This window comes from Salmo trutta, chromosome 1 (genome assembly GCF_901001165.1).
Source record: "Salmo trutta chromosome 1, fSalTru1.1, whole genome shotgun sequence".
Taxonomy (NCBI): Eukaryota; Metazoa; Chordata; class Actinopteri; order Salmoniformes; family Salmonidae; genus Salmo; species Salmo trutta.
Window position 1 is genome coordinate 30,714,153 of NC_042957.1, and position 27,908 is coordinate 30,742,060.

Here is a 27,908-nt window from a genome sequence, read left to right on the forward strand (position 1 = left end):
AGGCCATGCTTCAACAGACACCTCGCAAATCAGCAGACTTCTCTCTCTGAGCTGCTCTGCATATCTCCAGCCACACAGAGAATTAATACAGACAATCGTAGCATCTTCCCAGCTCCTACCTCCGCTCCCAACCCAGAGGAAGGGAGGGACAGTTTTCTTGCATCAGTAAAGCAAATCCTATTGTTAGCGCAGGCCAGAGGGCCCCAGAACCCTGGTGTTAGAAGGGAGTTGAACATTAACTGCACTGACAGGTCCGATATCTCACTGGCGCTTGAAAACTGACATCCTGCTACAGCAATCCGAAAGATGGTAATTTTAAAGGAAATTTTGGGGCCATTGATACAGGCAGCCCATAATGAGAGCTGGCAAGGAGTTGCCCGTTGTCGATTATGGCCTAAGGGTAACAGTTTATTAGTGGGTCCTCTGCCAAAACCGAAGTGACAGAGGATGCTGCCGGCAATTTTGTTCCGCTTTGTAACAAATGAAAATTTAAGTGGCAAATTCCTTTCACCGAAGAACTATTGATCTATGTGTCCCCCAGCGGTGAGGGAAACAACACCAAGCGGAACACAATTCACTTCGTCATGAGGTTTGCGCAGCTCCCAGAGTTCTTTGAGTAATGATGTTGCCCCCTTGCTAGTAGAAACAAAACTTTATTGACAATACTGCTCATTGGAACAGGGCCTAAAACAAACATGCCTGGTGCGCTCCACTTTAACAAATCAAAGGAAAAGCAGCCCGTGAACGGCTTTGATAGTGAGATGTTTCTTACGGCTAATTGAAAGACTTCGGAGTTGACCTTAGGTGCAATTCTCAACATGGTATTTCAATTGTATTTCTTATCCAAGTCTTTATGATTAGGAATCCATGGGAAAAAATGTGCTTCATCTAAAAGGTTCTAGTATGTTGTCTTGTGCATGTGAATGTATGCACAATTGTGTGTGTACACTGTTGTGTAGATAGTGTGTGCTGTCATCTCCCCCGGGGTTTGCGTGTGGGGGCCAGTGTGCCACCCTGCCGTAAACAAACTGGCTGATTGGTGGCAGACACAACTGTCAGCTGAGGAGCAGGCTGGGAGATATTTTCTGCTTAAAAGTAGATTCAAACTCAGTACCTGCCAGCTCTTCCCCCACTGAAGAAAGGCTCCTGCTTGACAATCCCAGGCTCAAAGAGAGATTGTTAAACTCTGATGAAGCCTCATAATGATGCCAAAGGAAGAACTTGGAAGGCACACAAGAAAAGAGAAACGCGTCAACACAGGAAAATATTCTAATGATATGAATATGGAACTGGGTTGATTCCAATGCACGGGGGAACAAATTTTAACAATATTGGTTTAGAATGTATTTTTGTGGTGTGCAAATTTAACCTGAAATGAACTCCAAGCAGTCTGTGGACTGTTTGCTTCTTAACCACAGGGTTTTAAGAGGCAGAATGATTGTGTCACCTTGTAGACGATAGTCTAATACCATCAGCCCAAACAGTGTCTACATGCTGGAAGTAAAGTGGGGGAGACAGGTGGAGGAAGGGATCACTCCTTTGCGTCTTGTAATGCCATCAGTCAGCTGTAGATTGCTGCGTGCACTTTGCTGTTTCAAGGCCTGCCTAGTCGCTGTCATCTTTTGCCTCGGAGCTTATCATTAACTTCAAAATAAGCCAGAGCGGACCTGAACGTTTCCTCCCGCACAAAATGAAGTTGCTGCAGCACACCCGTTTTTTTTCTTCTCTCTCTATACATCTCTCCTTTCTTTTCTCACTCCCCTTCCTCCCCCTACCCCGCTCTGCCTTCTCCTCCTCCCCCCATTTTTTTTGATCAAGCTACTGCCTTGGAGATTGTCGACAATTACTATTAGAATGGGCTCCGGGGCTGTGGATGCTTGGGGCTGGGTCAGAGCAGTCAGAGCAGAGCTGCAGGCTGGCCAGTCAGTAGCCTAAGTTGTGCGACGGCACGGCTGATGTTTAGCGGCGCGGCCTGCTGAAGGATGAGAGATGGATGAGACAAGGTTCAAGGAGCAGTAATGCGAGGGCTCTGCGATATCATTCCACACTGTCACCCCACATGTGATGGATGGGCTGCTGGGGAAGAAGCAATATTAGATGATGAAAGATTCATCATCATCTCCCTCCCCTCCCCCCTCTGCCCGCCCGCCACTATCTACCTGCTCAGTCCTACTGTTACTATCATCCTGCCACCGTTATGAAGCCCTAAATGGGGAGAGTCAGTCAGCCTGCCTGCCTAGTACCTGTCATGGAAGGCTGTTAAAACGCCTGCTTGCTAAAGCCTTCTGCATGCATGCTACTGTGCATTTTATTGCAAGCGTATTTATAGTTTTTCAGTCGAAAGAAGCCATTTTGGGTGTCATTTACTCCAGACCTTCTCTGTTATGTTTACGCCGTTTCCTCCGAACGTCTTAATGAAATGAGAACGGTCCTCGCCTACAGGTACAAGTACAAATTAGATTGGCAATTGCCTCTGCATTTAAATGGCTTTTTTCCTCGTTCTATTTTTTTCCCGTTGATGGCGTTGGTTCGTTTTCCTGGAAAACTACTTCTAATAAACATCAGTGGTTTCGATAATGAATTGTTTTGATTAAATCAATTGTGAAGATGCTTCTGGTTCGTTTTAGTTGGAGTCTATAAGCAATCCAGTATTTTGACCCAGTGTATTTACCCGGAAACAGGATTTCAGGAATTCAAACATAAAGAAAATACACAGACACATTTCTGGTGACCTTTAAGGGAAAAGTAAAAATATACATGTCACATGCATTTTCATATATGCTTTCTGCTTTTCGTACATGCTTTCTGGCACTAGTACGGTAGGCCACAGTAGTTGTGTGTCCGTTTCAAATGCTTTTATCTTATTGAATTATGAGAAATTAGATTTTTCAGAGCAGCCCAATAATTTTTGCAGCACGCATCTCATGCACAACTAATGAGACAGAGAGAGATTAATTGGTTTAGAAAACCAGGAAGCAAACACAATTAAAAACTCCTGGGAACTCTCTACAGGGGGAGTGTCCTGGGTTCAGGTATTGTGTGTTCCACAAAGAGAGCACTTCTGGGACGTTATCCACCATCACCACCGTACACGATTCACTAGCTTGTTATAGAGCTACGTCCACCTGGGTATTAATAATGCAAAAGAGCTAAACAATTACTTTCTAATTTATGGTCTTCTGTTGGGGCTTAATTCAAGCAAATAACAATTTGTCTCATGAACACAATGTATATTTGTATGCCCTGCAGGGCTAAACACTAAACAGGTCCTTTTTGTAGATAATTGTTAGGTTCAACAGACAAAAGCATGGGTCACGTCAGATGGGGGCCCTACGAGCCAAATTTGATCCACATTACAGTCTGAATCAAAGCACTGGATTCCATGTGTATGACTCAGTGTAAGTGCTATTTATACACTGAGTATACAAACTCTTTCCATTACATAGACTGACCAGGTGATTCCAGGTAAAAGCTATGATCCCTTATTGATGTCACTTGTTAAATCCACTTCAAATCAGTGTAGATGAAGGGGAGGAGACGGGTTAAAGGAGGATTTTTAAGACATGGAATGTGTATGCGTGCCATTCAGAGGCTTGTATCCAGAACTGCAACGCTGCTGGGTTTTTCGTGCTCAACAGTTTTCTGTGTGAATCAAGAATGGTCCACAACCCGAAGGACAACCAACCAATTTGACACAGTTGTGGGAAGCTTTGGAGTCAACATGGGCCAGCATTAGATCATCTGTTTTGTTACTGTCCATATGTAGCTTGTTTTTGGTCACAAGTTCAGGAATGGCTGAAGAATTGCAAGATTTAACTGGAGCTAACTCTGCAGATAGCACTGCTGGGTGATTTAAAAAGTCATAGTATAATATAATAATACTCTTAGCAAAAATGTTTCTTTAATTTACAATCTGTTGAAACTATGACAATGGAAAGGTTCAGAACCTTTGTGAAACTTCACAGCACAGTTGAAAAATATGGCAAATAGAAATCAAAACTGGATGGTCTTCAGAGGTCAATGGGAGGGGTTGAGGGTAGCTGAAGGCTTGGACTAAAAACGAACAAAAGATAACTATTGTAAAATATACTGTGTCCGTAAAATGCATATAGTATGTATAAGCTGGAAGTAAAAGCCTAAGCGTTATTGTTCATTAGTTTACTCCAACTAGGGGAGGGGTGGTAGGGTTAGAGGAAAATAATAAAGGAGAATATATCAAAATATTGATATTCTATATACAGTACATTCAAAAGTTTGGACACCTCATTCCAGGGTTTTACTTAATTTTTACTATTTTCTCTCAACCAGCTTCATGAGGTAGTCATCTAGAATGCATTTCAATTAACAGGTGTGCCTTGTTAAAAGTTAATTTGTGGAATTTCTTTCTTTCTTAATGCTTTTGAGCCAATCAGTTGTGTTGTGACAAGGTAGGGGCGGTATACAGAAGATAGCCCTATTTGGTAAAAGACCAAGTCCATATTATGGCAAGACCAGCTCAAATCAGCTAAGAGAAACGTTAGTCCATCATAACTTTAAGACATGAAGGTCAGTCAATGCGGAAAATTTCAAGAACTTTGAAAGTTTCTTCAAGTGCAGTCGCAAAAACCATCAAGCGCTATGATGAAACTGGCTCTCATGAGGACCACCACAGGAAAGGAAGACCCAGAGTTACCTCTGCTGCAGAGGATAAATTCATTAGAGTTAACTGCACCTTACATTGTAGCCCAAATAAATGCTTCACGAGTTCAAGTAACAGTCACATCTCAACATCAACTATTCAAAGGAGACTGTGTGAATCAGGCATTCATGGTCAAATTTCTGCAAAGAAACCACTACTAAAGGACACTAATAAGAAGAAGAGACTTGCTTGGGCCAAGAGACACGAGAAATTGACATTAGACCGGTGGAAATCTGTCCTTTGACTCCAAATTTGAGATTTTTGGTTCCAACCGACATGTATTTGTGAGACGCAGAGTAGGTGAATGGATTATCTCTGCATGTGTGGTTCCCACCCTGAAGCATGGAGAAGGAGGAGTGATGGTGTGGGGGTGTTTTGCTGGTGACACTGTAAATTATTTATTTATAATTCAAGGCACACTTAACCAGTATGGCTACAACAGCATTCTGCAGCGATACTCCATCCCATCTGGTTTGCGCTTAGTGGGACTATCATTTGTTTTTCAACAGGACAATAACCCAACACACCTCCAGGCTGTGTAAGGGTTATTTGACCCAGAAGGAGAGTGATGGAGTACTGCATCAGATGACCTGGCCTCCACAATCACCCGACCTCAACCCAATTGAGATGGTTTGGGATGAGTTGGACCGCAAAGTGAAGTAAAAGCAGCCAACAAGTGCTCAGCATATGTGGGAACTCCTTCAAGATTGTTGGAAAAGCATTCCAGGTGAAGCTGGTTGAGAGAATGCCAAGAGTGTGCAAAGCTGTCATCAACGCAAAGGGTGGCTACTTTGAATAATCTAAAATATATTTTGATTTGTTTAGCACTTTTTTGGTTACTACATGATTCCATATGTGTTGTTTTGATGTCTTCACTGTTATTCAACAATGTAGAAAATAGTTTAAAAAAAAGAAAAACCCTTGAATGAGTAGGTGTCCAACCTTTTAACTGGTACTGTATATATTTTTTAAACAATACAAAACATACACATGCAAACGACAGCATACAAATGCACACAAACATCAATGACATCACACCTGCTCACACCCCCATCTCCAGCGCTCGCATCACTCTCTGCCACATGGCCTCAAACAGCACCATTTGGTTTCTCTCATTTTGTCGCCCACGCACTTTCAACATTTTACCTTTCCATTGTGTTATCGATGGAGGATTGGTTGATTTACGTTTTTTAAGTCTACATTTTTTCAAGATGATTGATGTGAAAAGTATTGTCCAACTCATCAGGTATCTCACTTCACCCTCATATGCCATGTCTTGAAATATGCAGACAGACGGATTAATATACAGTGCATTCGGAAAGTTTTCAAACCCCTTGACTTTTTCCACATTTTTGTTACATAATTTTTTCCCTCAATCTACACACAATACTCCATAATGAAAACTTAAAAAAAAAAAATGTTTGCAAATGTATTAAAAATAAAAAACATACCTTATGTCAATAAGTATTCAGACCCTTTGCTATGACACTCGAAATTGAGTTCAGGTGCATCCTGTTTCCATTGATCATCCTTGAGATGTTTCTATAACTTGATTGGAGTCCACCTGTGGTAAATTCAATTGATTGGTCATGATTTGGAAAGGCACACACCTGTCTATATTATATAAGGTCCCACAGTTGACAGTGCATGTCAGAGCAAAAACCAAGCCATGAGGTTGAAGGAATTGTCCGTAGAGCTCTGAGACAGGATTGTGTCAAGGCACAGATCTGGGGAAGGTTACCAAAAATGTCTGCATCATTGAAGGTCCCCAAGAACACAGTGGTCTCCATCATTTTAAATGGAAGAAGTTTGGAACCACCCCGACTCTTCCTAGAGCTGGCTGTCCCGGACAGAGTTCCACTGTGGAGATGGGAGAACCTTTCGGAAGGACAACCATCTCTGCAGCACTCCACCAATCAGGCCTTTATGGTAGAGTTGCCAGACAGAAGCCACTCCTCAGTAAAAGGCACATGACAGACAGCTTGGAGTTTGCCAAAAGGAACCTAAAGGACTCTCAGAACATGAGAAACAAGATTCTCTGGTCTGATGAAACCAAGATTGAACTCTATGGGCTGAATGCCAAGCGACATGTCTGGAGGAAACCTGCCACCATCCCTACATTGAAGCATGGTAGTGGCAGCGTCATGCTGTGGGGAGTGCAACTCAATATTAAAAAGGTGTTCCTAATGTTTGGTATACTCAGTGTACATGTACCACACTTTTTGATCAAACAGATGATTAAGTGGAAGGTAAACAGGTGGACATGAATAAAATGTACTGCAAGCAGAATGTTGAATAACCGACTTTGTGACGGTAACGTGTGTTCACGAAGATGATATGGCCAGGATGGGTTAGCACCAGTACAGTGACTATCAGATTGGACTTAATGTGATCTCTGAGTATTGCCACTGCTGTTGAATTAGCTTCAACAAATGAGTCGGCCGACAGCCATCTGGCCTGGGAGAAAAGAGAGAGAAGAGGGAAAAGCAGAGGCCTGCATGATGTGCAGAGGCCGGAGACCAGCTTCATCTGAGTGCGTTAAACAACGCTCTGTCCTTATGTCTCCTTATCAAATCAAATTTTATTGGTCACATACACATATATAGCAGATGTTATTGTGGGTGTAGCGAAATGCTTGTAAGAAATGACACACAAAAAAAACAAAATACTGCAAAGTTGCTTAGGAGCTAGAAGCAGAGATTCCAGACTGACTGGAAGTGGAACCATCTGGTCGGTCTGAGAGTTTGGTGCCCTCGGACCCATTCTAACTTGAACTTCTTCCTGTTGAATTCATTGGGTGTGACGATGACACAAATCTCATTAGATTGATTATCGATTTGGAAAAGAGAGTCCAAATGGGTCATAAAAAAATGTGTTATCCAGACCTTTTAGTTGGATACTTCTGATTGAGTAGATACTTTGTCGTCTGCAATAAAAACACACAGACACTGGAAGCTTTTGCCAAAAATAGATAATGTCCCTAATAGAAATGCCTTGAAGTATGCTGTGCTAAACCATATTCTCTGTTTCCCGCCTGTCTCCTCCAGAACCCCCGCGGCCTATTGCACCCCCTCAGCTGCTGGGTGTTGGACCCACCTACCTTCTGATCCAGCTCAATGCCAACTCCATATTTGGGGACGGCCCTATCATTCTGAAGGAGGTGGAGTATCGTATGACATCAGGGAGCTGGATAGAGACCCATGCTGTCAACTCCCCTAACTACAAGCTGTGGCACCTGGACCCAGACACAGAGTACGAGATCCGTGTGCTGCTCACTAGACCAGGGGAGGGGGGCACCGGCCAGTCTGGACCACCTCTCATCACCAGGACCAAGTGTGCCGGTAAGTCTCCATCTCCTTCCTTCCTTTTCTCTCCGTTGTTTTTAATTTTCAATTTTTTTGCTCCCTGTTGCCTCTCTCCGCGTTCCACTGCTCTGTGATATTTGCATACAGATAATTGCCTTGGGCGCTCTTAGAAAACATAATTGGAAAAGCCAGGGAAAAATAAACAAGGTTCCTGGTAGAGGTAGTGTCATGGCCGTCACTCACTAAGAGTTCCTTTCAGATGTAGGGGGTGTTTCTAAGGAAATAAACTAGCATGCTTTTCAGAACGAACCTTGCCAGTATTTACCCTGGGGTCCATGGATGACAAACCTGAGGAAGGAATTCTCATTCATTTCTGTCGGGCGGCGTGATACACAGTCCTGGGTTGCCATGGCATCTGCATTAAACAGCATATCAACAAGGCGGGGACTATATACAGAAGTTATATGGGGGAGCACGTAGTGGAGCGTTTGTGTACGGAGAAGGAATCTGAAGATGGAAAGTGGTTATTAAGAATAATGCGGAATGTATGCAGTGTTTCATTACTCTGGGCATTGCCTTTCCATCAGCCTGAGACACTATCCATCTATTCTCATGCCTCACCCTCAGATGTGAATAGACCAGCTGTATTTCCAGATTGACATTCAGAGTGGGGACTCTCTGTAGTTTTGTGTTTCCTCTTGGCTACTGTCAGGTTGTGGAGTGAGGTTTTCCAGGGGACATAGTCCAGGTACAGCCCTGTAGTCTGCTCGGGAGGAGATGCCTACTCTATGTCGCTGCTTTCATCCATCACAGCCAATCATATCATTAAATTATGTGCTGCCCATGAAATTGTCAGGAACGGAAATGGCAGGAACGCATTATATGTTTATGGCAATACAGGAAGCGTATATATCAATATCTTCCTCTTCCTTAGTTTGTCCTACATCTCACTGCATGCGCCCACCTAGCAAAATGCATAAGGATGTTTTTCCAGTTTCATATTTTGGTGTTCAGACCCTGACATCCACAGCAAAAGGAATCCTTGGTGATTCGGAAGTCAATTTGAGAGATGTAGGCACCAGGCATCTGTGTAAATAGATGTTGTGATATGTCTATGTTCTCAGCAGACACATTTTGATAACTGGGCTTAATTAAAGAGGCAGCCTAAATTCAAATCTTTGATATTAGTTTTTTTTTTAAAGTATACCCTGTATGTATGACAGACACTTTTATACTAGATTACACTTCCCCTAGATTCCTTTTGAGATTATTAGTTTGTCTTCAGTAGGAATTGTATGGCATCCTTGCTTTGTATCTAAAATGCTAATATTAAGCATCTGAGCATCTTCCTCTCCATCTGGGAACGGGTGCCATGAGCAAGTGCAGGCCAAGAATGGCAAACAGTGCGCAGAGATTTCTTATGTACGTGTTCTCCTACACAAACAAAATCAACTTCCTCTCACACTGTTTAACCTTTTTCCTGTGAACTTCAGGTTATTTTCACTAGCAGTACATTACTATTAGGACAAGAGCTCCTGGGTAGCAGAGAGGCGGGGTGGCTCGCAGACTAGTCAATGTCACGTTCCTGATTTGCAGGGTGAGCGAACGCATTATGAAAATCCTCAGGGCGCCTCTCTCCAGAGAGTTTGCGTTTGTATTTGTATTTATATATTTTTTAGCATGCTCCCTATGTAATTTATTTCTTACAAATGTCATGCCATTTCAGCAAAATAACGTATTGATCATTTCCCCATGCTTCACTGTTAAATAACAAAGAAATAAACGATTCGAAGGCCGGGGAATGAAAGCTAATAATTGCTGGTGCATGTTACTGCCACCATTTATTGCTGCATAGAATTCACGTTCCATATATTTCTCTCTCCCCACCATTTTGTGTAATAGTATTGTTGTACTGGGAAAATGGGTGGGTCCATTAGTGTCTGGTTTATATTACGGTGGTGGCATTCCTACCATGTTGTCACTTTGTCGTCTGTCCCAGCACATTAAACAGATGTCATACACCACCATGGTTCCCAGCTGTGCTTAATTTCCCCCGACCGTTTCAGACCACGTAGACTCGCCTTAAGTCCCCCATTTCCTGCCATAAACACTGCCAAGAAAAGAAAAGAAAGCATTGGAAACAATCTTCTTCGCTGTTGCCTTTTAAGTTGGATGTATGTGTGTGTGAATAGGTGTGGCACGATTGTGGAAGAACTGTACTATTGTGTAAGTGCCTCAGATTTCCTGAGGGAAGCACATGACACGGTGCTGCTGGAATAGCCAGGCAGGCCGCGCACTGTCTGCCACCTGAGCCCTATTGGACTGGTTACCAACCAGCAGACAGAAGACTGGGACTGAGGGATAGAGAGGAGAGAAAATATAGTGAAAGGTAGACAGAGCAGGTCTGCTTTCCCACGGGAAGGGTTTTCTTTCATCACCGTCGAGACAAACCACTCACCCACACGATAGTGAGACAACATGGAGGACTGTTGGTCTCATCAAGAACTCTTCAGCTAGCCAAGCAACACCTCCTACAAGCAGAATTGATGAGTAAAACATCATTAAAGGCTACATTCAACTAGAGATTTCAAATATAGGATGTAGCTCATCATCATCATTACTCAACGTGTGTCCCATGTCTGGTAGAATGAGCAGAGGCTTCATTTGGACCGGATTCTTATTGAAAGGATAGACTCAGCAGTCCTCTGCACTCTATGCTCCAAGAACCTAAAGTGTTTTCCATACCACTGCCTGCTCAAAAAACTCCTCAGCTGGAAATTAGATTGTGTATAATGAAATGAACAGACCACTCGGTTCCTAATGCCCAGTAGGGGTTTTACCGGAGAGTGTTGAAATGTTGTCGCCTTTTAAATTCAAACAGGAAACACCGTATTGACTGGAGAGGAAGTAGTAGAGTTGTTAAGCTGACACTTGCAGTAGAACAGTTTCCTGCATGACAGACAGGCAGAGAAAATTAATGCTCTTAGTGCGCCGTACGGCTTTGATTCGCCTGTGCATTTCTACGAGCACCTCAAGTCGCGCTACAAACGCCTTTTGCCATCTGTAACCGACCTGATTGGTTTTAATAGTTCTACATGTCTGAACATGTTGTGCTTTCAGAGCATCACAGGCTAGGATAAGCTCTTGAAGCCAGTTCAAAAAGCAATTAACTCTGCAGAACTAGCTAGCACTGCACTTGGTCCTCAGCCATATACTTTAGCCTCGCTCCTCCAGACAGAGTAGTCCTGCATGGGCTTTAGTAATATCACCCTTAAATGTTGAAGAGCATTGGGATGGAGCAAAAGTAGCCATATCTGTGTCCCAAATGGCAACCTATTACAGTCCTATGGGCCCTGTTCAAAGGTAATTGCACTAAAAAGGGAATAGGGTGTCATTTGGGAAGAATCCCGTGTTTAGGTTGAGCTGAGGCTGATGTAACCACTGTCCAGTAATGGAGTGTCAGGTTTCCTTTGACTGACAAACAGAACAGAGGCCTATCTATCAGGGAGATGTTTCAGGACCACTCAGTCAGTGTTTTCTCCAAGGACCTCAGTCAGTGTGAGAGTCAGGACGTCGCACTCGTGGCAAGACACCATTCCAATTAATAAAGGTAATAGAGAACCACGAGTGGCTGACCATCACATTGCTGATTACACAGAAAAAAGGTGTACTGATTACTACTGAATGACCTCTCTGAGCTGACATTTGCAGTGGCAGGCCTTTTATTGAGGCAATTTCAATGAAATCACCGGCAGCCCTTCAGATGAACAGTCGATCCAATAACAACCTATTTAGAGCCAAGGTCAACAGTTCAACCTGTCCTGTGGTACTGAAAGGAATGCATTCGGTCAGGATTTTTTCCCCCACTTTTTCGCTAACGTGTTGCCAAGGTGTTTGATTTGGTGTATGCTATCACTAATTGTCGCCATCTATTTGCTGAACGCCGAAGGGACCGGCGATTAGGAGTCTCAAGACAAACCTCCCAAAACACAACGGGCGTGCTTAGTGATGCAGTGAGGACTATTTCCTCTCAGGTGCAAACACACAGGTCTCCACCCATCCACTCTCATATGCACATTGACTTTCCACACATGATCAATGCTCAGTCTTACATATTGATTTTGATTGGGCCCTGCAGCCAGAAATATTAATTAGGGGTCTAATTCTTTGAGTTCTGCGTTCATTTCAAAGACCCTTAAAAGCACAAGAGATTTGTTTTTCCCCCCCATACAGGATGAGTGTTTCTTCCTCCTGCATAGGAAAGTGGTAAACGATCATGGTGATTATGGCCCCCCATTGATGTTATTAACATCCTAGTACACTGGGATTAATACTATTGATTTGGGTACTCAGTCTGTACTCTCCACTTGACACGTTTGAAAATAACCTCTCACACACACACACACACACACACAACTGTACATGCTACTACTGACCTACCTCAGAGGGACTAGTGTTTCTTCAAGGATGAATTCCTGTGACATTTGCTAATCTGTTGCCCATGACTTTGCCTGCAGTGAGACTGACACCAGTTGTGGTGGGGTTGTCCATGGGTCAGGGGAACTTTCAAAACAGTATTATTCTCCAAAAATACCCCATAAGTACTGAAAGGCACGAAAAGCGGAGATTTTGAGAATAAATGCACACTATCAGAATGCGAGGGAGAGAAAGAGTGAGACCCACTGCGTGTGGAATGATCAAAAATGTTAGCTGTTGTACTACACTAGTACTAGTAGCAGTAGTCGTTATATCAGTAGTCCTGGTAGCAGTCACAGATCGTCCTCTAGAGCAGTGGTTCCCAAACTGCCCTTAGGCCCCGTAGGGAACGCAGTCCGGCTTCAACTTACTCTTGAAAGTTGTAATAGTAGAATGCACAAGGTGACATTTCGAAATTGGGTAGTGCATCATCAGTTTTCCTCTTGTGACGTCAGTCGTTGCATAACTTCGAGAGCCGTTTTATAAACTTGTCAAACATGTCTAGCCCATGTCAGCTAATGTTTTTTAGCTAGCATTTTTAGCCCATAGATTTTTGTAGTAATCTTCAAGTCACTCAAATATCACATGAATACACATTAGACATGGCAAAAAATGTATAGAATTGCGAGAAAATTTGCTTTAAAAAAACGGCTAAACTTTCTCTGTACCCAATGACAAAATCTGTAGAATTGCAGGAAATAAGCTTTAAACCTGCAAAACATTCTCTCAGCCAACAAGAGGGGTGTGAACAGTTTGTGTCATGAACAGTGCTTGTGCCCATAGAAGTAGATGTGGCATGGGGAGGCTTGAATGAAAAAGTTTGGGAACCCCTGCACTAAATAAAGCACGTGTTGGAGCACAGCATCTATTAGTATGACTCCCTACTGGAATATCATATTTTGATGGATTCAAGGGGGGAGCAGAAATGCATTCCACTGCCAAATGAGTTTGAATGGTTGATAACATAAATGACTGTCAAGCAGTGAATGGCGGGGGACATGGAGTTGGTATATTACTTTCGTTACCTCAGGCGCTTCCAGAGCGTCTCCCGCGCTAGGCCTGGCATTACTCTTTCGTGGGAGTCAGAGAAATGGGAAGCTGCGCGGGATGAAGATGAATCATAAGGAATGGTGTTCCAGACAGTGACAATCCACACAGGACTGCTGAAGCATGGACTCTGATGTATTATTTAAATGCACCCTGTTTGGCATGGGTGGTAAATCGAGTTTACCTTCTGTGTTGTTCCTCTCATGTTACAGCTAATATTTCATACCATACATAACCAAGGCCTGGCACAAAAACAAGTCCAGCTTTTTGTCAATAGGACTCACTGTCAGAGCGGTGGTGGTGGATGGTAATGTTTTCTGCTCCCAGGCACCGCTCTTCCTCTCAAGCCTATCTCTACCAAGTCCCCTGGCCAGTGTTCTCAATTAAGGCAACGCTGCTGGGGAATCTTCTCTCTATAAATCCTCTCGTTTGTTTGTTTGCTCCATTTTTAATCACGAGCGCCTCTGAGAAATCCTGCCTTGTGACTGGAAGGGATTGTTTGGTATTTGTTGTGTTTTTTACCGCTGCCTCACAAACCATTTTGACTTTATGTGGATTATTATTAATTGTGTGGCTGCTCAGTGCTTCTCAGTAATGATGCATACACAGGAAGGCTTACTCTACAATAGGAAGGAGGCTGGCTTTTATTTCATCATGATAAATGAGGATATTTACAAAGCAAAGCAATTTGTTCTGTCTCATTCCACACCGTGCATTGCAAAAGGGATTAGGAGGGGGAACAATTCATATCAATTAAGATCGATTTAATGTGTCATGACACAATTTCTGCCGACTCGAGAAATAATTAATTGTAATAGTGCAGGGCATTAAAAAACATTATTTGACTTGACCACGCTCTATCTTAGGGGCAATGTTCTGAATGAATGAAAATCTAGTTCATTTCTTTTTGCCTCTATAAGTGAGTGAGATTGTTACAATCTGTGGGTCACGTGTTATTTACCCTCCAGTCACACAGCCCAGTAATTGAATGTGTCACTTTTATTAAACTCTTTTTGCTGAGAACCCCAAGCAAACTTTTTCTCCATTTCATTCTCTTTTCTTCAACTCCTCACTCGACCTCTGGGATCTATTACCCTTTTCCCCCCCCATCCATTGAAGATAGTGTATTCTACTCTGTATGCTACTACGTGAATCGAAAGCTGCGTCTTTCCATAGTTGGCCCTATATGATTCCGTGCCGCGCAGCAGAAGAGTGGGACACTGAGGCCGATGGGTCTTAAAAATGGAACTAATGAGTGTAGGAGCCAGTGGAAGGTGTCCCCCTAAGCACCAGTAGGGGCAGCACGTCCATTTGGCCAGAATGTGGTCTGAGCCCGATGGTGTGCAATGCTTCAGTAAATCAGAGAACTCTCATTATAAACAAAGTGCAGGGAGGAAAACACAGGGGAATAAGGAGACACTTTGCTCGGTCTTTGAGAGCTGGCCAGCAGCCGTTTAGACGACATTGAAGGACTAACTCCATTATAGTGCATATTGATAATGGTAAATAATGCAACATCTGAAAGAACATGGGGACTGAGCTGAACAAAAAAGTCTATATAGTATTGAGTTAGTCAGGCTAGAAGCCCAGTGGGAGATATGTCTATTTGACAGAATGTCAGCTTTGCTCTCTGTCTTTTGACCTGTCGTGACTCTCCCTCCCAATGATTGTTTTTACCCAGAGAGCAGGGCTACATTCAATTAATTAATTCCAACAAAGGCCTTTACCTGTAGCCCTCTTTAGAGGGTAGCGTAGCCTAGTGGTTCGAGCGTTGGACTAGTAACCGAAAGGTTGCAAGATCGAAACCCCGAGCTGACAAGGTACAAAATCTGTCGTTCTGCCCCTGAACAAGGCATTTAACCCATTGTTCCTAGGCTGTTATTGAAAATAAGAATTTGTTCTTAACTGACTTGCCTAGTTAAATGAAAGTGTGTGCCCTCTCAATGATTTCTGTCCAGAGAAGAGGCCTCCTCGACTGCAGGCCACGGTCAACACATGACCTTCCCTGTTCCGAAAGGAATTGCCCAATTAAAAATGATGTCAAACAAAAACCATTGCTTTCAAGGTGTATCTCTTTCCACTCACAGCCCCTGTATACTGTACAGTCCTCTGTAGCTCAGTTGGTAGAGCATGGTCCTTGCTACTAATAGATAGTGGGTTTGATTCCTGGGACTACCCATACTTAAAATGTATGCACACGACTAAGTCACTTTGGATTAAAGCACCTGCTCAATGGCATATATTGTTATTATGGGTTAAATGGCAGATTGTCATTGATACGTGCCTAAATTGCAACGCAGTGGCTGTAGAGTAACATGCTATCAATGATGTCAGAGCTCAGGTTTTCCGTTTGACAGCGCTGTATGGGTTTTGACTGACAGCCGTTATAAACTTGAGCACCGCGCACGACAATAAGATCCTCCCATCCCTCCTGCTAATTGGGCAACGTTTGCACATTTGCTGTTGTCTGAGTGGAGGGAAACGCTGTAAATCGAGAGGAGTCGATGTATTCTGACAGATGAAATGTCGAGGATTATAGTAAATACCGCTTTGAAGTCATACAAGCAAACCACATACCCGTGAGTCCAAATGTGCACTTCACATTTCCGTAATTGAAAACTTAATGTAATTTACACTATCAACGTTTATGATCGCTATGTTTGAGCCACAGTTACATGGATGACATGTCTTACACCCTGGGTTGTCCTGAACAGAATAAGCCTGTGTTTGTCCTATTGTGAAGCAACGAAGCTGCAGAACTCGCACTTGAATGCACTCATGACTCCATTCTATGCACACCAAAATAGCAATCTGTTTGTCTAAAGTGCCTTTTGAAAGCCTGACACTAAGATTGTATTTTATAACTTAGCTAGCTATGTTGGCAATAGAATAAACTTTCGAATAATGCCCACCTGACCCTGGTGGCGATTTATAAATGGAACATTTCTGGATTGCGTAAACAACAACAGCGATTGTATGATGGTGGGGATGCAGGGCTGTGTTAAAAAAACAAAAAAAAAAACTTTATAGTAGAAGGCTCTTTCCTTTAGTCATAAAAGTGCATTGATATTACTTAGGAACTGTACACTGTTTAGAGAGGTGTGTTTGTGGTCACTTAGAGACACCAGTTAGACCTCTCACTCAGACCCTTGTAATGGTTATTTTGTTAGTCATCTTGCACCTACGCAAAATGTTAATTCATATTCTTATGTTAGAGTATTTTTAGATTGTTATTTACAAATCCTAAAAGTACAGTAAATGTAAAACGCCCAGAAAAATCAGTGTAATGTTTGGATTCAGTCTTGTTTTTGTCCTCACCTTTGGCCTGAATCTCCAGTGTTGTCTTTCAATTGCTACCATGTTCATGCATAGTGTTGAGCGATTAACATAAATGTGGGTTATTTTTCATTTTTTTGACAACTAATTTATCTATGTCGGTTCAATTATTTGACTGCCATTTTTTTTTTCCTGTGAGGTCAATGCGCACATTGCACAGTTTCTCCAGAGATAAATCTGATCCAGTTTGAACTGTGCGACGTAGTTGTAGTTTCCCACAGGCCAATATTAGTTTAACGCATAAAATGTGGTAATTAACTACAATGACCATAATCCATTGCGCATCTACTTGTCTGGTCTCTCTTTTATGCCCACTACGGAAGAGGCAAAGGATGCAGTAATGAGCAGTCACTACCATCATGGGACTTTTGTTTTATTCTGTGTTATAGCATTTATATAAATCAAAACCGAAAACTGTGATTACCTTTTAATAACTGAACCGACCTCAAAATGCACTAATCGCTTAGCACTAACACATGCTTTTTATAGTTCTGTTAGAAACATTTACATTTGGGCCTATCCATATAGGCCAATTTCCACAAGTGTAAGTGGTTAACAAACCATACAACTCTGCACAATAACTACTTTTAACAATTTCCACTGAAAATTAGACAAACGCATTTACTGGCAAAACTGTACAGACGCAAAGGTTGGTAACAGAATAACGGTCAAATCTCCTGCAGTTTTACTGGGTTATTCAGGACTCATCTGTAAAATAAACCGTGGCCTCAGTATGGTCCCAGCATTCATTTAAAACATAGATCAGTAAGTTAAATGAAAGCAATTCATTGAAAATAGGGTTTGTCCTTGTGCGTTGCCTTAATAAAGTAACAATACACTATTGAAGGCTTTTGCGCTTTTGTTGAAAGCATAATATGCCATGTTATTCACATGCTGTACCAAACAATTCACACAAAAGGAGCTAGTGAATAGCAGTTCATGAGACAATTGTTTGGTATTGAACAGGTTGCCAGAGAAAAACATTTAACATTTCAATGAAAATATGTCTTCCAACAATAAGGAAATATTGTTTTATTACTTATACTTTCGCCACGTACATATTTTCATATCTCAGCCAATATAATAATTGTATTATAGGTTATACAGACTCTTCCTAAGCCTCTTTTTGAATAGTTAAACTACAAGGCAGATCTATTCTTTCTCCCTGACATAGCATGTCCGCGAGTTATCACTCATTCTTGTGAAATAAGTCATTCCACCAACGAGTGGCCGTCCACAAATATATAACTCTGAGCAATTTTCCGGAATGCCCTGCGGCAGCCTTCCCGACTATCTCATCTTCCCAGGCTAAAGCCTTTTAAATAGGCGGTAGTAATGAAATGCAAGGGATGGCTTTGGCTCTGTGGCGCACCCCGCGGCGTGCCGAGGCCTCCCTAACAGCAGAACGATTGGCGGTGTTGTGGAGGCTGGGCCGGGCAGAGCAGATAAAGGAGATGGTGATTAATGTTTGTTCAACAGTTAGCCCAGGCTTCTTCTGCAGAATGCACAGCGAAGCGTCAGTGAGACCACAGATCCTTTCAACAAACATGAAGTTGCTCACATCTGTATGTGAGAGGGAAATGTTATTTAAATGTAAATTCCTTCTTTTTTTCTTTTTTTTGCTCGGTTCTGGTAGATTTTTGTAATCCAGCCACCCATCTTTTGCTCATTACGTTGAGGCAAAAAACATGATCCTTTGCATTACTCCGGATGTGATGAACACAATGTCGCTTTCCATTTGAATCATAAAGTAATGAATGACAACATGGAAAAGAAAAATACCTCCATGATATTGTGCAAACATGTGCGTCATACACCAGTTGCCTGAATAGTGTATTACTGAATGAATTCTTCTCAGCCATACTTTACATTTTATATAGTCAATTCTCACAATGGATTCTCCCATTTACTAGCCTTTTTACTGAACCAGTTGAACAGCTGTGTTTAAAACACAAGTATGCTAAAACCTTACTACCAAGACCTTCCTAATAAACCATTACTCTGCATTAATCCTTAATGATATTTTTTTCCCTTGCCATCATTACATATACTCCACCTGTTCTATATCTTAGGGTGTGTGTTGACTACTCCTTTAGACTGCTTATCAGCTTCCTTACAGGCTCTGCAATTTGAATTTTAAAACGAAGAAATTGGACAAATGTGTGGCTTTTTTTTAAGAACTCTAGTACCTGGCCATTTCTCACTCTTCCCTCCCTCCCGGCTCTCTCCCACTCGGTCTTCCTCAGACTGCACCGGCTGCAATTTCAATACAATTAAAGATCACAGGAATATAGAGACTTTCCATTCTAGTGTATATGATCCTCTTCACACCTACCATTCTGCAGTGGTTAATATCCTACCATTCTGCGGTGGTTAATATCCTACCATTCTGCAGTGGTTAATATCCTACCATTCTGCAGTGGTTAATATCCTACCATTCTGCGGTGGTTAATATCCTACCATTCTGCGGTGGTTAATATCCTACCATTCTGCGGTGGTTAATATCCTACCATTCTGCGGTGGTTAATATCCTACCATTCTGCGGTGGTTAATATCCTACCATTCTGCGGTGGTTAATATCCTACCATTCTGCGGTGGTTAATATCCTACCATTCTGCGGTGGTTAATATCCTACCATTCTGCGGTGGTTAATATCCTACCATTCTGCGGTGGTTAATATCCTACCATTCTGCGGTGGTTAATATCCTACCATTCTGCGGTGGTTAATATCCTACCATTCTGCGGTGGTTAATATCCTACCACATCAATATGCTCTGTAAGATAAGGCACTAACTACTTGCTTGGAACTTGGTTGTCTGAGGTAAGATTGCTAAGTGAAAGTCCCAACAGTGCACAGTGTGAGTCTACACTCGTTCCCCCTGCACCTCATACAGTAGTACTTAGCCCTGATAGTAATCCATCACATGTGAGATGAATAAAAGATGGCAAAAAAGAAAAAAAGATGCCTCCTTGACATTTTGCTCTTGCCAAAGTTAGGTAATCTGTGCCTGGGCTTGTTTTACAGATTTATCTGGCTCCTTCCTCCCTGTGATTTGTGGTGCTACTCTTTATATAGGGATGTATGGATCACACAGCCTCCTGTGGAAATGGCATTGCCTCGCTCAGGAATAGACCTCATATTTCACCGCTAACGATCATACTGTACCTGCTATTGTTATACTACACCCATTATCAGCGACGGTCAAAGAGGGACCTGCTCTCCGTAATGGGCAGAAGGAGGAATGTGTATGGAAAGTGACAGCAGCAGTGGAGCAGCTTTCTGCTTGTCCCGGGGCTGTAAACCTCCTCAGAAGCCATCAGATTAATTGTCAGTGACTAGGAAGTAGAGAGTCTAGCGACTGCTGTGTTCTGAATGGCCGGGCACTGTGACTTGATATGTACAAACATTTCACATCCACAGTAGTGTAGTTTGTCAGGTCGTATGCCCGACGCAAGCTTAAAGGGATGTGCGTGTAATCAAAACACATGTGGCCATGACTTCAGTGGCGCACCGAATACCCCTCCAAACATTTACATACACTAAACGGCCGTAGTTCACTGAAATCTCAGCTCTTTGATGTGAGGCAATTCAGAATGTGAAAGTTGTGCAGTCTTGCTGAATGTTTCAGTGTATTTTTGTGATTTCAAAAACAGTTCATCACTGCTGGAAATCTACATGCAGATTCCCAGAGATAGTATTGGGAAATTCAGGTCATTTAAAATGCAAAAATTAAGTAGCACTTTTCCCTCTAGGTTATCAAGCTACTACAAGCCTCGCTTGCGACATCACAGGGTATGTACCCCATTAGATCTCTCATAATAGTTTCCATGTTGGAAAGTGTAGCAGCAGATAGTGCTCTTATTTCCAGCTCCATCCAGAGTCAACCCTGCTGACTCTTAATTGAAAATCTTCGTTCGGTACAGAAGATCACAAGGAGGAAAATCACATCCGTCCTCTCCCTGAATACAATTTCTCTAGTGCTAGTGGTAACTGTGTGGGTAATTGATATGATACTGGAGTGACACACAGCGTTTCATTTCCCCATTGGGAATAGTGAGAATGAGTTTTACAGTGGTCCCAGGGGGGAGGCAGACGCAGGCAATGCTCGCCATTCCTTTGTTATATTTTCTATGAGGAGTTTCTCTCCTCCTCCTGAAGACGTGATTTATTGGTACTTGTCTGAGGAGAATAAAAGGTGAAATATAATCAAGTTTGGGAAGGACTGGGAGGTTAGTCTGAATGGTGGCAAGCCCGGGCTGGAAATGACTGACACAGGAAATGGATGGCAAATTGGTTGATTGCAGGAAAAGGAACTATTGTGACCACTCAGCGCGGCAACAAAATTATTAGTCTCCTCTAGTTCTCAAGTTGGGGATAAACACGTCTATTTTGAAAGCAGTCCACAAATTATACACCATGCAGACTAAAATCTGAAACCATGATCACACATCATGTTAGCATCTTGTGGGTGAAATAGTTAATGGTCAGTGAAGGGTGAGATATTTAACACCCAGTATAGGCTATGTGGTTGATTATGAGAAAAAGCCATCGGGCCATATTTCAGCAGCGATACTGTCAGTCAACAGACTTATGGACAGAGGAGTGGAATGGAGAAAGGCTTGTGGAGGTCAGAAACAGACATTCTCCATCGAAGTGGGATATGGCTGACAGAAGACTAGAATCGTCATTGACTGTATGTCCGAGGTGGACTTCACACAGAGGGGCTGACAAGTGATTCAGAGAATGCCAGCCTGTTTTACAGTGGACATTATCGATTATAGAAACTAGTTGATATTTGCACATTAAACGAGATGCGGTAGTTCAACCTTTACACAAATAGTCAACAGCATAGCACAGTAGCTAGTTACAGCAGGTGAGGTGTTACCTAAAGAACTTTACGTTTCAGCCCTTATCCCAAGCCGCCTTAAATCCGGTGCATTATAATCTCACTGTGATTGTATGCTGTTTATTTGTGGAAACCAAAGGTTTTTTGGCTGTCCCCTCAGTTTCTTGGAAACCCATTAAGAACTTCCTGTCAACGAGGGGAAGATTTGAGGCCAAACTGCAGAAAACATATGACGATGGCGACGGCTTACCATAATCTGGTATTTCAAGTTGACAGACTCAGGCAGGGCAGGTTAGCTCTTCCAAACCTGTGAATGGGATCCAAAAGAGACTGGATTGAAAAAGGCACAATGCTATTCACTCTATTCAATGCCTCAGCATTACATGGATTTCTGTTACATTTACATTTTAGTCATTTAGCAAGACTCTTATCCAGAGCAACTTACAGTTAGTGCAGTGGTATTATTTAAGATACTATTTGAAGTGGTTGGGTTTCAGATGTTTTCGGAAGATGGTCAAGGCACTCTGCTGTCCTAGTTTCAGGGGCCAAGAGACCTGAACAGAACAGAGTACTTGGGTTGGGGTGTAGGGTTTGAGCATATCCTGAAGGTAGGGAGGGGCAGTTCCTCTTGCTGCTCCGTAGTTAAGTACCATGGTCTTGTAGTGGATGCGAGCTTCGACTGGAAGCTAGTGGAGCGTGCAGAGGAGCAGGGTGACATAGGAAGCTACAGCGTTATGGGTAAGTTGCAGGCTTTTGATGGCACAAGCGGGGAGCCTAGGCAACAGCGAGTTGCAGTAGTCCATAAGTGCCTGGATTTGGACCTGCGCCACTTCCTGTGTGAGGTAACGTTTACCTCTATGGATGTTGTAGAGCATGAACCTGTAGGAGCAAGTCACTGCTTTGATGTTTACAGAGAATGACAGGGTGTTGTCCAGGGTCACACCAAGGGGCTTTCCACTCTGGGAAGGGGACACCGTGGAGTTGTCAACCGTGATGGAGTGGTCAGGCCTTCCCCGGGAGGAAGAGCAGCTCCGTCTTGTTGAGGTTGAGCTTGAGGTGGTAGGCCAAGATACAGTATCTGCCAGGCATGCAGAGATGTGTGTCACCACCTGGGTGTCAGAAGGGGGGAAGGATAAAAATAATGATATGAGAGACCATGTGAGGATATGGAGCTGAGTGACTTGGTGTGTAGAGAGAAGAGGGCCTAGAACCAAGCCCTGGGGGACACCAGTAGTCAAAGTATATGGTGCAGACACAGATCCTCTCCATGTGAATTGGTAGAAGCTGTCTGCCAGGTAGGATGCAATCAAGGATGTGCAGAGCCTGAGATGCCCAGCCCTGAGAGGGTAGAGAGGACGATCTGATGGTTCACGGTGTCGAAGGCAGCGGATAGATCAAGGAGGATGTGACGAGAGGAAAGAGAGTCAACTTTAGCAGTGTGGAAAGCCTCTGACACAGGAGACTACTCGGTTGAATGATCCGTCTTGAAGCCTGACTGGTTATGGTCAAGAAGATCGTTCTGCGATAGCGAGAGAGTTGGTCAGAGACAGCACGCTCAAATGTTTTGGAAAGAACAGCAAGAAGGGATACAGGTCTATAGTTTGACATCAGATTAGTCTTTTGGAAAGAAAATGATTCCTTGTCTGTAGTTTCACATCTGAGGAGTTGAGTTTTGGTATCTTGAGCAGGGGAGCGACTATTTTGAAGTCAGAGGGGACACAGCCAGTGGTCAGGGATGAGTTGACAAGGGAAGTGAGGAATGGGAGAAGGTCTCCAGAGATGGTCTAGAGAAGGGAGGAGGGGATGGGGTCTAGTGGGCAGGTTGTTGGGCGGCCAGACCTCACTAGTCGCAGGATTTCATCTGGAGAGAGAGGGGAGAAAGATGAAGGCTGAGTGAATGAGGAGCAGATGTTGTCAACCTTTTCAAAGTGGTTGACAAAGTCGTCCGCAGAGAGGGAGGGAGATAGGGGTGGAGGATTAAGGAAGGAGGAGAAGGTGGCAAATACTTTTCTAGGGTTAGGGGCAGAAACTTGAAATTTGGAGTGATAGAAAGTGGCTTTAGCAGTGGATCCTGAGGAAGAGAAGGAAGAGAGGGAGTGAAATGATGATAGTGCTTCCATTTTTTTCTCAGCACAACAGTCCTGTTCTGTTAGTTTGCAGTGAGTCACTCAGCAGGAAGGGAGGGCCAAGCCAGCCGGGGACAGTGTGAGTCATAGGATGCGGAAAGGGAGGAGAGTAGGGCCAAAGAGGCAGGAAGGAAAAGGATTTAACAGAAGGGAGCGATGTTAGGATAGAGAGTAGTGGGAGAGAAAGAGCAAAGATTGCAAAGGGCCATGACCATCTGGGTAGGGTTGAAGGAGAGATGAAGGGGAACAAAATAGTGATCAGAGACCTGGAGGGGGGTTGCAGTGAGATTAGTAGTCTCTAGTAATGAGGTCAAGCGTATTGCCTGTGTTGTGAGTAGGAGTGGACTGGGAAAGGATGAGGTCAAAAGAGGTAAGTAGGGGAAGAAAGGTGAAAATAAATTAATCAAAAGGCAGACGTCAGGAGGTTGAAGTCGCCCAGTGCAATGAGCTAAGAGCCATCTCCAGGAAATTAGCTTATCAAGGCGTCAAGCTCATTGAGAGACTAAGGGCACCTGGTGGGTGATAGATGACAACAATGTTAACCTTGAGCAGACAAGTGACGAATTCAAATGAGATGGACAGGTGAGCGAGGGAGAAATTATTAGCCCAGTGCCCATATGACCAGATGCTCTCGGACTAAGAGTGAAAACGTAGTCAGATGAAGAGAGCGCAGCTGGGGGAGCAGTGTTCTCTGGGTTGATCCATGTCTCCGTCAGGGCCAAAAACTCTAGGGACTGAAGGGCAGCATAGGCTGGGATTAACTCTGCATTCTTGATCGTAGATCGGCAGTTCTGAATGCTGCCATAGACCAGGAATTCTGCATGGGTTGTGCGCTGAGGGTACACTAAATTAGAAGGGAGAGGCCTACAGGGAGAGAAGCAAACAAGTAAAGAAACACACAGTTGACAAAGCTACAAAAGAGCAAAATGAGAATCTGAAAATAACTGGGTAAAATACTCAAGTGAGAGAGTGGTGTGGAGCCTTCCTCTCTTTTCTTCATTGAACAGCTCGGCAGTTCGTTTTGGCGACGAGACCGCCGCTGATACGACCACAGCTTACAGCTGCCGCTGAGAAAACAGGGGAGACTGAAGTACTATCACTAATTGCTAATTGCCTAGCAGAGGTGAAGAGCACACCTCCCGGTACTAATTGCTGATTGCCTAGGAGAGGAGAAACCACTCCCCCTCCAATACAGCCACTGATTACCAAAACAACAACAGTCACAAATTGCCCTGCCCCTTAATCCTGGTTGATGTGTCAACAATCAGCTGCAAGTTGTCAGCAGTTCACACACTGAGTAGGCTACCGGGAAGACAGACACCACTTAAAGTAGATGGCCCTAGCCACCCACACGCACACACACCCGTTCACACTCTCAGCCTTCATTTATTTATATTTTTTTCTGTGGTCAATATTTCAATGGATATATTCAGATAGAGATGCCAGGCAGTAATGTGAAGATGTTTAAATATTTTCCAACTGCTCCAACTTCCTGTAGTGCACCGCTAGTCACTTTAGAGAGTAAATAAGAGGAAATACATTTGAGAGCAAAGAACCAAAAGTGTAAATGATGGTTTGAGTTTCAATACCCCGACTTCTAAAGAGACTGCGAAAAGGGGGTTTTAGGGTGTTAGGGTGTTTTAAACTCATGCAAATGAATAAATGTCCTATTATGTCTGGGAAAGAGGGGTCTAAATGATCGACTAATTTCAGTTGGGTAATTAACAGATGGCAGCTCCCATTATGAATTCATCAGTGAAGCCAAGCTCATTTGGCAGCTGTAACTGGTTTTCAGGTGTTTACGGCGTCTCTGCTATGACATCAGACATCTTGGAGCAGTATTTGTGTACTAAGCGGAGTGGATGACAGTTGTTTCAGGTTGAGGAGGAACGAGAACTCAAGAGTTTATATTTAGCCTCAGGTACAGACAGACTGAGCACCTTGGAGGAGTTCAAGCCTGAGCATACCTAGCTTTGTGAATACAACTGTCTTTGCTATGTGAGATATTAGCCTAGCGGTTAACTTGCATTGGGCCTGTAGCCAAAAGGTTGCTGGTTTGAATCCCAGAACCCAGTAGGTAAAACATCTTGAGCAAGGCACTTAACTGTAATTGCTCCTGTAAATCGCTCTGGATTAGAGCGTCTGCTAAATTACTAAAATGTCAATGTAAAAAAAAGAAAATACTTTGGAAAGTAACTTTTACTTTGGAAAGTAACTTGTTACATTACTTTTGCGTCATTCCTTCTTATGCCCAGTACAGGGCGCACACTATCTTTGAATGGCTTGAATAAGCCTACCATCCATAGCCTAATCTATAACTCTGGGCTATACCAACTCAAGGAATAATGACAGACGCAATATCTCCTTTACAATACTCAAAATAAAAGATTTGTTGAATTACTGTATTTACACATAAGTTATAACATCTATAAAACCAACTGGTCACAGTAAAAGGAGACATCAGATAACATGGACAATTGGCAGCCAATCTGTTTTACCCACAGATACGAACTGGGCAGAGATATTCTATGTAAAATTATACGATCACAATGTGTAATTGTAGTGTCCTTTCATTTATGTTTATGGCGAAGATGGAGCTGGAGAAATGTCCATTCTTATCAACTGAGCCTAACTTGATCACCTAACTACGTTGTTTACTTTCTTACCAAATAAATAAATTGGGCTCTCGCCTGAACCCAATGGTCCTGTGTTTGAATCCTGCAAGTAGCGTCAGTCAAGATTTGAGAGGTAACATCTGTCCTTTTCTTCTACCAATTCAAAGTAATGCGAATACTTCCACGATAAAGGCTATTATTTCTGCCATCTCGCTAGCTATCTAGCTAACAGCTACCATGCCAGCTACCCGCTACAACATTCGTGCAGAAACAGGAACCACGGTGAACGTAGCTTAGGGGGAGGGATTTTTGTTGTTTGTTTGCACCAACAAAGTAAAATATGAAATAATATTGTAAAAGTAAAGTAAAAAGTAACGCTTAGGTTACTCGTTATCACAAAATAGTAGTCTCTGTTCTCGAACACGTTACTTTGTAACACTTTGCCCCCAATACTGGTTAACATACACACGTAGGCATACAGTGCCTTCAGAAAGTATTCACACCCCTTGAGTTTTTCCACATTTTGTTGTGTTACAGCCTAAATTTAAAATGCATTTAAAATGTCCCTGGCCTACACACAATACCCCATAATGTAAAAGTGGAATTATGTTTTTAGATAAAAATCAAAATAAATATTTAAATATGAAAAGCTGAAATGTCTTCAGTCAATAAGTATTCAGTCCCTTTGTTATGGCAAGACCAAATCACAAAGTAAGTTGTATGGACTCACTGTGTGCAATAATAGTGTTTAACATGATTTTTGAATGACTACCTCGTCTCTGTACCGCACACATAAAATTATCTGTAAAGTCCCTCAGTCGAGCAGTGAATTTCAAACACAGATTCAACGACAAAGACCAGGGAGGTTTTCCAATGCCTCGCAAAGAATGGCACCTATTGGTAGATGGGTAAAAGAAAAAAAAGACACTGAATATTCCTTTGAGCATGTCCTGAATACAAAGTATTATCTTTGGGGGCAAATCCAACATAACACATCACTTAGTACCAATCTTCATATTTACTGGCATGGTGGCTACATCATGTTATGAGTATTCTTGTCATCGGCAAGGACTAGGGAGTTTTTTTACGATAAAAAGAAACAGAATAGCGGTGAGCACAGGCAAAATCCTAGAGGAAAACCTGGTTCAGTCTGCTTTCCGACAGACACTGGGAGACAAATTCACCTTTCAGCAGGACAATAACCTAAAACACAAGGCCAAATATACACTGGAGTTGCTTACCAAGACGGCATTGAATGCTTCTGAGTGTCCTTTTTACAGTTTTGACTTAAATCAGCTTGAAAATCTATAGCAAGACTTGAAAATGGCTTTCTAGCAATGATCAACACCAACTTCACAGTACTTGAATAATGTTTTAAAGAATAATATTGTACAATCCAGGCGTGTAAAGCTCTTAGAGACTTACCCAGAAAGACTCACAGCTGTAATCGGTGATTCTAGGGGTGTGAATACTTATGT

At 42.8% G+C, this 27,908-nt stretch overlaps 1 protein-coding gene across 12 annotated transcripts in view; it reads left to right on the forward strand.

Moving 5' to 3' along the window:
* ptprk (protein tyrosine phosphatase receptor type K) overlaps positions 1-27,908 on the forward strand; it is a 148,697-nt gene that overhangs the window by 78,265 nt on the left and 42,524 nt on the right. For all 12 annotated transcript variants that reach the window (XM_029752914.1, XM_029752948.1, XM_029752923.1 and 9 more), the window contains exon 7: positions 7,726-8,019. In XM_029752914.1, the coding sequence (XP_029608774.1) occupies positions 7,726-8,019 (294 nt within the window). The remainder of the gene's footprint in view (positions 1-7,725; positions 8,020-27,908) is intronic.